This window comes from Hyalella azteca, unplaced genomic scaffold, assembly GCF_000764305.2.
Source record: "Hyalella azteca isolate HAZT.00-mixed unplaced genomic scaffold, Hazt_2.0.2 contig14881, whole genome shotgun sequence".
Taxonomy (NCBI): Eukaryota; Metazoa; Arthropoda; class Malacostraca; order Amphipoda; family Hyalellidae; genus Hyalella; species Hyalella azteca.
Genome location: NW_025944750.1, coordinates 16,325 through 30,270, shown reverse-complemented (window position 1 = coordinate 30,270; position 13,946 = coordinate 16,325). Strand labels below are relative to the sequence as shown.

General features: G+C 41.1%; 1 protein-coding gene across 1 annotated transcript; it reads left to right on the top strand.

Moving 5' to 3' along the window:
• Positions 1-7,473: 7,473 nt before the first annotated feature.
• Positions 7,474-8,775, top strand: LOC125179072. Its single transcript, XM_047884210.1, has 4 exons — positions 7,474-7,588; positions 7,730-7,859; positions 8,217-8,381; positions 8,615-8,775. The coding sequence occupies exons 1-4, from the start codon at positions 7,475-7,477 to the stop codon at positions 8,770-8,772; spliced, it is 567 nt and encodes a 188-aa protein (XP_047740166.1). The 5' UTR covers position 7,474; the 3' UTR covers positions 8,773-8,775.
• The last annotated feature ends 5,171 nt before the right edge of the window (positions 8,776-13,946 follow it).

The following is a 13,946-nucleotide window of genomic DNA, read 5'->3' as shown; positions in this document are numbered from 1 at the left end:
GTCTTGACTCTTGAGTATAAATGAGCATAGTGGCAAACCAGTGATACTTACTTAAGTGATACTTACTTACCAGTGATTTACTTAAGATTTTAACAGATTTCTTATGTATGATAATTGTGGTATCCAACATACTTTACTGGTCTACTTATACTTAAAGCACTCAAAAATGAACTTGAGGTTGAGGAAGAGTCTAAAAAACTCTGCTTTGCCACTATGTAAATGAGGAAATTAAAAATGAACTGATTCTAAAATATCTCTGTTCTGGTTTGTCACTATTGCAATCAATTTTACTGGTTTCAAATTTTATGGCACCTCTCTACACTCTACAGTCTAATTTCTCATTTTCTTTTGGTATAAATCAGAAAAAAAAACAAATTATGGTCTGGATTTTCAAAAAATTGTGCCTGATATTCTAAATTACCTAAGTTTCAAAGTCTTCAAACCATAAATCATTTTCATCTTTTTATTTCACCTTTTTTATTAAAAATATCCAACATGAAGTCTTCCTAGTTCCAAACTTCCAATCTATTAGAAAATAGATTTGGTAGAAACAGAGAAATGTCTGAAATGAGATGAGAGAATGACAAATGAATGGAAATTGGATACATAGCCTAACATAGGTACCTACTGCTACTAAAACGTACTATCTGTAACTATCATAGGGTAAACGCGGTATATTCCGACATCGTAGGTAATTCCGTCACTTCTCTAGTTTTTCCTTTATATTAAGCTTTGTTTTAGTTCCATGCGTTCATTGATGGTTGAAATGGTGACGTCATACATTTGCGTGTCAAAATACTGCAAAAACTTACATAACACAATAGAAAGATTTAAAAAGTTTGCATATCTAATAGGTTAAAAAATTAAAAATGTGACCCATGAAAAAAAGCTATTATTTAAAGCCTGTCAGAGTACCCCCTCCAATTTTTTTATATTTTGGTTAAATAACTCCAGGTTTTGATGCATTATAGTAGAACTCTTCTAGTTACATATGCACATGACAAATTTTAGGAAAGTGTCATAGTTTGAAAATGGGGGGCGCCGCCCCCAAATGGGGTAACTTAGACCACCTAATGTCAGCCCTGACGGGGTAACATAGACCGGCTTAGTAGTTAATATAAAATTATCATATATAACATATTTTATGTAATTATGTTTGACAGCCTATTTATGTTTTTTCTTTATGTTTCAGACTCTACAGAGCATAGTGACAAAGCAGAGAGTTTTTTAGACTCTCCCTCAAGTTCATTTTTGAGTCCTATAAGTAGACCAGCAAAGTATCATGGATACCAGCATTATCATACTTAAGAAATTGGTTTAAATCTTGAGTTATTGAGGAAATTAAAAATGAACTGATTCCAAAAAAGCTCTGGTTTGCCACTATGCTACAGAGTCTTATATATGGTAATTTTAACTTAATATCCAAGCCAGTCAATATTACCCCATCAGGGCTGCCAATGCCATTAGGTAGTCACATTTCCCTCATTATGGGGTGGCCGTGGCACCCCCCATTTGCAAACTATGACACTTTCCTCAAGTTTGTCATTTGCATATGTAACTAGAAGAGTTCTACTACAATGCACCAAAACCTGGAGTTATTTGGAGTTATTTTACCAAAAAAAAAATAATTGATTTTACCACCCGGCATAGTGGCAAACCAGAGCTTCTTTAGAATCAGTTCATTTTTGATTTCCTCATTTACTCAAGATTTAAGCCAATTTCTCAAGTATGATAATGCTGGTATCCATGATACTTTACTGGTTTACTTATAGGACTCAAAAGTGAACTTGAGAGAGAGTCTAAAAAACTCTTTGCTTTGTCACTATGCCACCCGGTCTAAGTTACCCCAAGAGCTGGGGTAACAAAGACCATCACTTTTTTTGAAATTACATAAAGGCTCCTATGAGAGGCAGGAGGCCAGGAGCCAGCAATTTATGGTGAGTGAAGCTAGAGTATAGACCTGTATTTTGCATGTTTCAATTCAAGTTTAATTTAGCTAGTAAGAAAATGGCATCATTTATAAGAAAAAAAGTGGTCTAAGTTACCCCATTTTACGGTACTATACTAACATGTTCTCAGTACCTACTAAGTAAGAATAAGCCTGGTGCCACAATAAAGAATTTTTCACTAACATTATCATGTTAAGTTAAGATACCTAGCCTATTAGCGGCTAGCATTTCCAGACTCAGACAGTCACTCAGTGACTCCTGAGTTTCAGAGTTTGGAGAGTGGAGATTTGATAGTTAGCCTACTAAAAATGATTACTGAGACAAAAATTTTGGAGACGCGAAAACAATTTGTTTTAGATCCATACGAGCGATAAAAACTTGGTAAATCAGAATATAATAGGTCTCATACCCAATGAAATGAACACCTCTAGTTAGAAACTACATACTGGCACTAATCCCCTTTCGTTGTTGTCTGTTTCTAGGTGACTGAAATGGCTTGTCAAAGTTTGCAGCACAACCCCGCCTGACTTTTAAATTCTTCTTTTTCTACGTTGGATCCAGTAAGAAATGCGGATTAATTTGGCAAATGTGTCAGTTTCCGCCAATTTTATTATTTTATATAATGAATGATCTGTTCATCCAAGGTTGAAATAATACACTTGCATCGATAAAACGATTTTAAAATTTATAAATATCACAACAAACATCATTATTCGTTAAAACTTCAATATAAGTTATGTGTTGACAAATACCTATGCTCAAAATTTGCTAAAGTGTCTGCGCTCTAATATCTTGATTGGGTTTTGAGCGTAGTAAAATTGAGCTGTAAGTTTAAGGCAGCATCTCTCCGAAATCACTTGAGTGCGCATCGCACCAGATGAGTTTTAGCTAAAGAATATAGAATAGAATTGAAGTGTCGGCACTGAAGAAATAGGCCCAAGGCCTGTTGCCGATTCTTGTATTTTTCGTGACTTGATTCACAAGGGATCCGGCCTTTGGAACCCGATCTATTCATAACTGAAGATTGGCCGAGATAGCTGCTGGACTTGTTGTCTGGTCCGTAAGGTGCTAGGCATTTCAATACTGAACATATGCTCCTGCATAGCTTCGTCTGTCTGTTTTTGAATGCGTTCATACTCGGAGCGTCAACGATGCTATCAGGGAGGCTGTTCCACATGTCGGTGACTCGAAGCGGGAAGAAATGTTGCCGAATGGATGTGTTACAACACAGTTTTTTTAGTTTATTGCAGTGGCCCCTAGTGTTGGTTCTTTTTTCAAATTCTAGTAATCCTTCTGGGACCTTGTCAGGGTGCGGCGCGGGAACTTACTTATTTGAATTGCGCGCCACGTGGCGGCCATTAGTCCTAGGAAGGTGGCGCCATGCGCAATATGGTGCGCGGGCTATGAAGTTTTTCGTCCACTCAGTTCAGTTGCGACCATGCAGTGGTCGAGAGAGGAGCGCGCGTTCGCAGTCTCTGTGTACTTTTCTAGTGGCCGGTCTATCGTTGCAACCCAGTGAACAGCATGGAGGTCACCTACAAGATGTAATATTCAAGAATTAAACTTGTAAGTAAACCCAACGAAACTTTAAATGTAGCTCTTTGTAAAAAAGAAAGAATTAAAACGCTATCTTTAATACTTTTTACTTTGTGATTTTTTTAAAAGAGTAAGTTCCCACGCCGCACCCTGTATAAACCATGAGTATCCTTGTATACATTAATGAGGTCACCACGCATACGTCGATAACTGAGGCTTAGAAGCGTCATAATCTTTAATATTTCCTCATAGAACTTGCCTTTCATGCTCGGAATTATCCTTGTTGCACGTCTTTGTACACTTTCGGCTAACTTTTTGTTCTTTTCGTGTTTCGATGACCACACGACGTTTCCAAACTCTGGGTTCGGGCGAACGACAGCAAGAAACAACTGCTTCATCGCTTCTGCATCTAGGAACTTGAAAGACCGTCTGATCAGTCTGATGGAGGAAAATATATTAGATGTTCATATTTGAAATGCCTAGCCCCATATCGAACCCGGTAGAAGTCTAGTAGCTATTTCAAATTATTGTCAGTCCTGAAAGATCCGGTCAAATGTCACGATTTTAGATCTTCTGTGAACAAGTCACAAAAAGTATGAATAGGCGATAGGCCACATCAGACCTACTCCTCGGCGCCGACATCGCCATGTTATGTTATGTCGTTTATTGGCTTTATTAACATGACCTTCAATATGCATAGAAAAATTTCGACTCATTGTCGATATTAACTCCTAAATCTTTTTCCATTGTCGACTTCGACACTATCACCCTCTCGTTGTAACCGTGTATATATCCCCTATATGAGAGAAACTATGTGACTTGTGATTTTATTGTATATGTGATATAATATTCATTTATTTTTTTGTTCTGCTGCTTATTAAACAATCCAAAGCTAAAAAATTCAATGATATCGATCAGCCGCTTAGTGCAGGCTTTAGCTTCAATTCAAGCCAGCCTTAATCCATTACTGTGACGCAGTCTCTGACTATGCAAGGGGACTCTAATGAACGTGTCTCATTTATGATTGGCTGGAAAGCAGGCAAGGGTGGATAGTGATTGGCCATTTTTTGCGTGATAGCAAAGATTCAGACAGGATCTGAAGCAGCGAGCGTATATAAGGCGGTGTTTGCGTGACCTCAACCACAAGCGCTCATGCAGCGCACCGTGTTGGGTGTGTCGTGCCCTCTCCGCCAGTGCGAACGGTCAGGAAGAATGATTAATACTTGATTCTGATGTTGGTGGTGCTTTCTTACCTAGGATTATCTGTGCGGCATACGTGGCGACAACCATCGGTAAACGTTGGGACCGGTACACCCTACAGGCACAGGTACACCTTACAGGCACCGGTACACCCTACAGGCACCGGTACACCCTACAGGCACCGGTGCACCCTACAGGCACCGGTACACCCTACAGGCACCGGTACACCCTACAGGCACCGGTACACCCTACAGGCACCGGTACACCCTACAGGCACCGGTACACCCTACAGGCACCGGTACACCCTACAGGCACCGGTACACCCTACAGGCACCAGTACACGTTACAGATACCGGTACACCTTACAGGCACCGGTACACATTACAGGCACCGGTACACCTTACAAGCACCGGTACGCGTTACAGGTACCGGTACACGTTGCAGTTACCGATACACGTTACATGTACCGGTACGCCTTACAGGTACCGGTATGCGTTACAGGTACCGGTATGCGTTACAGCTACCGGTACACGTTGCAGTTACCGGTACACGTTACATGTACCGATACTTGTTACAGGTACCGGTATGCGTTACAGCTACCGGTAAACGTTGCAGTTACCGGTACACGTTACATGTACCGGTACGTGTTACAGGTACTGGTATGCGTTACAGGTACCGGTAAACGTTATAGGCACCGGTACACGTTAAAGGTACCGGTACACGTTACATGTACCGTTTCACGTTGCAGGATCCGATACACGTTACAGGTGCCGGTACACGTAACAGGTACCGGTACTCGGTATAGGTACCGGTCTACGTTACAGGTACCGGTAAACGTAATAGTTACAGGTACCAGTAAACGGTACACGTTACATGTACCGGTACACGTTACAGGTACCGGTACACGTTATAGGTACCGCTACACGTTACAGGTACCGATACGCGTTATAGGTACCGGTACACGTTACATGTACCGGTACACGTTATAGGTACCGGTACACGTCATAAGCACCGGTACACGTTACATGTACCGGTACACGTTACATGTACCGGTACACGTTACAGGTACCGGTACACGTTATAGGTACCGCTACACGTTACAGGTACCGAGACACGTTACAGGTACCAGTACACGTTATATGTGCCGGTACACGTCATAAGTACCGGTACACGTTACATGTACCGGTACACGTTACAGGTGCTGGTACACGTTACCTGTACCGGTACACGTTACAGGTGCTGGTACACGTTACGTGTACCGGTACACGTTACATGTACCGGTACACGTTACAGGTGCTGGTACACGTTACATGTACCGGTACACGTTACATGTTACTGGTACACGTTACATGTACTGGTACACGTTACATGTACCGGTACACGTTACAGGTGCTGGTACACGTTACATGTACTGGTACACGTTACATGTACCGGTACACGTTACATGTACCGGTACACGTTACATGTACCGGTACACGTTACACGATACCGGTACATGGCAGTGCATTATCGCCTCCCAAATCAGTGTTGGTCGTGACTTAATTAATGAGCTCCTAATGAATATTAATTAGGTAAACCATTAGCGGCATTAGCATAACCACGAGACCTGGGCTAATGGACTGTAGTTCCGGTGGCTTGATTATGTCACTCACGTGCTGGGCTGGCAGTTTATTCCAGTGGGTTGAATATACCTTACTTATTGCTGGTGTGTGTATCCATACTGCATATACCCTACCAGCGCCACACTGTATAGCCAGTTGGTGTGGGCTGAATATACCCTATAATACCATATTACCTAATATACCCGTTTTTCTCGTTTGCCCTCTCTTCTTCAACCCTCTAATCCCTCAAACAGGATTCGACATTATTATACCATCCACCGTAAAAATTACCGCATATACAAGGTCAGTGTCAGTGCCAAGACCAGTGCCAATCCTTGTGTCACTGCCAACAGAGGCTCAAAAATCAACTATATACTGCTAATATTTGCGGCTACTCAACAAATTATCCAGAGGATTATAAACCAAGTCATTTACCAAGTTATCGAGAGTGTTATCTATCCATCAAGTTATCTAGGAAGTCATCGACCACGTTTTGCCATCAATTAATAAAAAAGTTAGCTGCCAAACTTCTCTGGTGTGTGGCCACAAAGATGTTAGTGCAACTTCTTATGCTGGCGGCTGTTCACGTGGTGGGAGGATCGTTGCCGGCTCTGGTACGGCAACCGAGAGCTAACGGTCACGAGGATCTACTACTTGCCACCTCCTCCACCTACCAACATTACTCCCAAAACAGGCAAGTTAAACTATCTACCACTACCTGCAGCCACTCACCTACATTACTCCCAAAACAGGCAAGTTAAACAATTCTACCACCACCTGCTACATACGGCACTTATCACATTACTCCCAAAACAGGCAAGTTAAACCATTCTACCACTACCTGCTACATACGGCACTTATCACATTACTCCCAAAACAGGTAACTTAAACTTTCTACCACTTCCTGCCACCTACGTCACCAAACAACCTTACTTATTAAGCAGGCAAGTTAAAGTTTCTATCACTTCCTGCCACCTCCACCATCAAACAACCTTACTCCTTAATTAAGCAGGTAGGTTAAATTTTCCATCTAGAGCGCTATCAGATGAGAAATCTCGTTAAGTATCGTTGCTTATCTATAAATTTAAACTATGTTTTCTCATATAATATTCTTGTGTAATTTTCTTACCACACATGGCTTGAGGTTGTGTCTAACTCTAATTGCTTGCTTTACTAACCCCAACCAGAATGAAGCGATATGTTGATACTAACCCTTGGACCCACCGGACTAACCCTGACTCCTACCAACCCGAGGGCTGGCACCCACCCATCAGGGAGAGCTTCTATACAGAATCATTAAGAGTAGGAGACAAAATTGACTTATAAATATTATATAATAGTTTTAAGACTACAGTTTACCTTAACAGTCATGTTTATTATTTTCATTCACATCCTCTTTATTTGTCCTAATAAGACTAACCCCAACTCATTCCTTGTGCTCAGTTGACCGACCGCACCTCGCCCACAATCTACACGCAGACCTACACCGAATGTGACTACGAGAACCTACGGCGCCATACCTGCGACCACGAACGCTGGAGCGCCACCATCGTCGTCGCCGACTATGGCATCGGTGGGTTCTTGATGACGTAGAATTGTGAAGATAACCTTTTTGAAAGCTGGTAACCTTAACCTTTAAAAAACTGAAAACCTCTTTCTCCTTGGTAGCCTTTACCTAAAAATAATTAACTCTTTCTAAAGCTTATAATGTTTTTTTGAACCTGAATAGTTTCTGCATTTAAACGTTAAACTAATTTCTGCATTCAAACGTTAACTTATAATGCATGATAACATTAATAGCGTTTCACTCATTAGTATTAATAACAACAAAGTTACTTCATCAATATGCTGGTCCCGTATAAATGTTTAATCTTACGAGATGGTCCATACTTTAGCAGTGTTTTAGTGTATCTCGTTGGTCCCCTCACAGGCCTGCAGACCGTTACCACCACCCCTTACACCAGCGTGCCTCTTTTCCCACCCATGACCCGGCAAGTGACCCTGCAATACACAGCCTCCTGCTGTGACCCCCTACTTATGGTCTACGCCACGGACGTGAATGGCAACAGTGAGCAGCGTGCCATCGGCAGTAATGGTGAGATACTTGATGACAAAGGAGACCTCAACAAAAGTAACAGTGTGAGCCCTCAATCTTCCCGTATCTCGGGAATGTTGAAGGGAAATAAATAAAAAAGATTGGGGGGGGAGTTTACTGCCGACTGAGTAGAATTAGAAAGATTTCGTACATTAAATCACCATACCGTAATATGAACGCCCTTCGTACATCCAAACGCTGAAGAAAATTCATGGAGTGCTTCTTGTTTGCAGGTTTTTTTGAGCTGGAAGCCGGCGCCATCGCGGGTATCGTGATTGCAGTGATCGCGCTCCTGGCGCTCATTATTGCCGTGGTGCTGCTACTCGTACGGCGGTGGCGCTCCAAAAGAGTCAACGTTAGGTTGCAAGAAGTTAGAACCTCAGAAGAATAGGAACTCGCGGACTCCCAAGCTACGTCCAGCTGCCTGCACCCACAGCGGCCTGGCATTACTCCAACCCCAAACGATACACCCCAAGACACTCGCAACAAGAACTTTCCTGAAGCTGATCAACAGCATCCAACGCCTTCCGCACAAGGACGACACAGTTTTCTAACAGAACCAGGGTCGATTGAACTTCCTGACACAACGCATGTCGTACCTTTGCAGATTGGGGCAAACCAACCACCAAAAAATTCTACATCAGCTGTACCACTGAATTCGCTGTCAGCCGCTGGTCCTATGTTAGATGTCGCCTTCAATACAAATGACGCCGTCGATGGCCTGCCAGACTTAATCTTGAGTCAGGAGCACATTGAGAATTATGCGGCGCTATACCACTACTTAGCGTCCAGCGACGTCTCATCAGGCAGTGAAAACCGAGCGACCGGAAGCGTTTTGGGAGAAATGTCGGGGGATTTGAATGACTCATATACTTTAAACCACGAATTGTGGGGATCATCTAGTTTGGTAGGAGTCAGTGACTTGGGAGTCCATGGAGACGTTATAACTATGTTAAGAAATAACAGTAAGAAATTTCGTGATAAGTTGTTTAGAGATCATAGTGATTCATCTTTCAAAACTTGCAGGGCCACAAGCGATTTACCACACCTTGAGAACGAAGTTGGATCATACGATGGATCTCAAAATGAACCTCAAATGTCAACTTTTTTCTCGAAAATACAGCTGCGAGACCAAGTGATCGTTAATCGCTTGCGCGAATTTGATCCAACACTTAAAAAACTTGAGAATTACAGGCTTGACACACCGAACGTCCTGCAGGATATAATAAGAGCTGAAGTGTCAGAAGGGAGCTCTTCAATGAGATCCTCTGCCACGGACAGCTGGAATGATGAAGAAAATCGCGGATCCGCTTTGATGCTCAAAGGCTCCTTGAAGTCCATCCAAGTGGGCTACTGGAAGATCAAGCAGAGGGGCATGACGGTTGACGTTGAAAAGACAAACACTCCACCTCTGCTTGTTGAGACTGTTTAGTTAACGATTCTGATGCCATATTCACGCAATTAACTCGAATTTATTGTTGCTGTTTAGATTTTCGTGTAAAGTTTAGTTCGAGTTCTAACTAAATCGATTAAATAATTAACTCCACGTTTCTTTTCGTTCATGATAGTGTTGATCTTCTTTACAAATAATGAGTGTTCTCTCACATAGATATTTATTCATTCACATAGTCATGACCTACGTTATCTCACATGTCGCCATAAATCTTTTATTCAGGAACGCATAGTCCTACTGAAACGTACAACTGATGTAACTTCAATACATTGGAGAGGAGAACACAAATTATAATTTATTGCGCAATTTGAACAAGGAGATCAATATATAAACGGCTTACTATCAACATGTTTTTTCAAAGCCTCTCACAAACGTGAGACATTTAACAAGCTAACACAAGAATACTCTAATTAAGATCAGTGCTAATATTAAATATAAGAACAATAACAAAACAGAAAAAAATTGTGAAGCGAAACAAATGAATTACTAATAATTTTTTTATATTATTATTATTATAATCCAAATTCATAGTGGAGCTGGGTTATCAAACTATTCTGAAGATATTGCTGATCAATTTAGATTTTAGATGTTAAGGAATTAATGAAACGATGTAAGCATCTGTGAAACCAGTTATTGCCAGCGAAACAATGTACACGGCTTCTGTTCCCCTGAAATTTCTTGAGCTCCCATATATAACTTCCATGCAAAAATGCCTACAGATTCAAAATAATATGACTTGAATATAAATTCAAAGAAATTGTCATAAAACCAGTCATTAGCAATTTATATAAAATCATAAATTTTAAGGGCATAACCCCACCCTCCTGTCCTTAAAAACGGAGGACGTAGCCCCGTCTGTGTTTAGGACCTGAGGCTTAACCCTTCCCAGATCCTTAACGTCTAGTGGGACCTCTGATCAGTGGGTTTCCAGCACCAGCTGACTAAATAATATGGCGAATAGAAGAAAATTGATCGTTTACACCTCAGAAAGCGGCGATATTTTTGCCCTCATGTTTGCTTTCATTGCTGGAATGAATTTAAGATGCAGAGTGCGGGCTCAGGCAAAGAATCACTATTAATTGAATAGTAATTTAGAAATGCATAAAAATATGTTTCCTATCCTGTGGTCTTAACTCGTATGTTATGGCTAGTGTTAGTTATTCGTGCCACCGAAAGAAGGATTTTAACTGCCATTTTATTTTAATTGTTTCTCAATCGTGCAGCAGGAAGTGAGAATTCATTCACTCAAGGTCAGGGGTTAGAATTAAAGCTCAGCTTCTTTTCATTTCATGACTTCAGAAAATAAGAATATATTTGATTACAATTTCTTAGTGTTAACTGCGAAATTTCAAAGTATTTAATGCAGCTCCCGAGGTGTCCGGCAGATGAGAGAAAAAAAAAAGAGTTGTCCACGGCCTTATATAAAAATATTTGCAGCGGAAACTTACTTGCGTCGACGGGATGCCGAGGCGTACAGCGAATGGACAATGTACTCGAAGTCAAATGAATTTCAATGAATTGGTTATTAGCGTGCTAGATTGTGTAAAAATATGTATGTAATTTACAGAATATTATATTAGATGAATTATCTAGTATCTTGCGCCAAAACTCTGTTTCTCTGATACGGGAAATTTTGATGTCAGTCGATACCTTAATAATATTGTTGTTACCAATAAAATATTTTTGAAGTGCTTAATTGAGCTCTGTCATTTAATCAATGATTGAACGCCATTCGAACAAAAAGGTCGAAATTATTATAAATTATATATGAAAAAACATTCAGTAGTTAGGAGGTTTTGAATCGGCTTGTGAAACATTGATAATTATAATGCATTTCTGGAATAGGAGTACAAAATTTTAGCATGAGAACTAAGCTATCAATAAAGTGAACCGGCAGTGGTGCGTTTCCATTAATATATTATTGAAGCCCCCGCCGGACGTGTGCTTAAGAAATTATGTCGCACGCGCCCCGGGCCAGTTTTTACATCATGCGTTACTGTTCACCCCGCGCTGATAGCTCTGACGCCGCATGATGTTTAGTTGACACGCGCGGGGTAAAGTGAACGTCATGCGTTACCATTTACCCTGCAGTGATAGCGACGGCTGGGGCGGCATGACAAGCGAAATTGAACGCCAAAAATACATATGTAAAAGGCCATATTTACTCTTCTAGGATAAGCGATCGCAGCACCTTGCATTCAGGATTGGCTGCGTTATCCCTTGTATCTCAAAGCGACAATTATGGAATTTCATGATCTGGATAACTAGGACTTTTAATTTTCGGACTGAAGTACAATATAATTGTCAATTGAAGAGTAACCTCATACCCGGCTGCCCAGATAAATCTCTTGATCTACTACAAATTTGGATGAGATTTTCGGCCTCCGCTCCTACGCGGAGGAGGTCGATCCTGAGCAAAATCTTTTTCATATAATCGCCAACATTCTGATACGACTTCGAAAAGGCTGCTTACTGAAGGTGGAAAATGCATTCTCGCCAATCGGCGAAATGAGAGTTTTTGCTCACCGAAGTCGATCCCCTGCTGCACTATCAGAACCATGAGCACCACGCTGGAGGGATGGCATGCGTAAGTGGTTCTACCGGCAATGAGGCACCTACTGCCTGGGCTCTTTGTGTTATGTCTATACAATCTCCTCGCTGAGTGTATTTCCAATGACAATGATTTGGAGAGGATGCCATCGTACAAAAATAGTTTCGAACAAACCTTATGAATCAGCAATCAATTCCAAACTTTTTAACGTGGGCGCAGAGTGGTTCACCTCACGATTATTGGAGCAGCGTGTTGCAGGTTTGAGACTCAACTAGCGGTGACGATTCTGAGGCGCCTAGAATCAGCGACAGGACAGACGAGGGCAGATCTTCAACGGCGACACTACGATATTGTCGTGTGGGCCAGACACGCGGTATAGCAAATCTTTCGGAACTTTCATGTTAGATATTGACAATTTGACTTTAATATGAATGCTCTTCATACCTAATGTATGAACATAGGAGCTTTCTTTTGCCAATTGATTTGGGACCTCTTGGCGAAGTAATGTCATGGAAGCGAATTGTTCATAATTGTCCTTCCAGGAGCACTGTGGCTTAATTAATTACATGACCGGTTAATTGGCAACTGCTTCCCCTAAAATAGACTAGCCCGACTTTCTCATAAGGATGAAAATGAGGATACAAATAAAAAAATGTCACCATTATATACATATAAATTACAAGATGTACAAAACCACACATCAGGCTTCACCATAATTAAATAGCGATAAAAATGATCAAATTGTCAAGAAAAAGGTTTGACCATCTATAAATTGAGACACAGCGCGCGTGTGAGCACGATTAATGCGCATCAATAAAATTTCCATAATGAATGGAAAATATATGGTCGGAACAAATATCCCAACATAATTTTTTTTATTATTGCTTTTGAACCTTCGTTGTTGTGCGTATTATCTGAATTAGGCTTCACATAATGAAAGGAACAACTAAACTGCCACGAGTGGAACGTTATTAAAGTGCTGAAAATTAAGCTTGTCTGGCTTCATACTCTCGTCCAACAATCTAAATGGTGAGGTGATGATCATTTCTGGGATACGTTGAGTTAGTTAGTTTAGTGGCCAGATGTTTACTAGCGCTTCAGCTATTTAGCTATCTCGCACCGAAAGTCAAGATGAACATTAGCAACGAGGTGGAAGGTCTCAGTTATCGAAAGTTTCTCAAACCAAAAAATCATTCATCACCCACAAGGGGCGTAAGGTCTCAGATGTCCAGCCCGCTGAAGATGGCTCGAAGGAAGCAGCTTTAGCATCTCAATGAGCCGAAGTAACAAGGAGAGATAGGTGAAAAGCAACAGAAACTAAGACACTCGAACAAAAGGTCGCTTACACGGGACGTCTGCCGCCCGCACGAGAGAGACAGAAGGGAAATGTAAAGAATCCTGCCTACATAATAACTTAATGTAAGGAAACCTGCCTACATAATAACTTAATGTAAGGAATTCTACCTACATAATAACTAAATGTAAGGAATCCTACCTGCATAATAACTTAACCCCACAACTGAGACCTGCTCAGCGGTGGGGCGCTCAGGAACAATCCTCC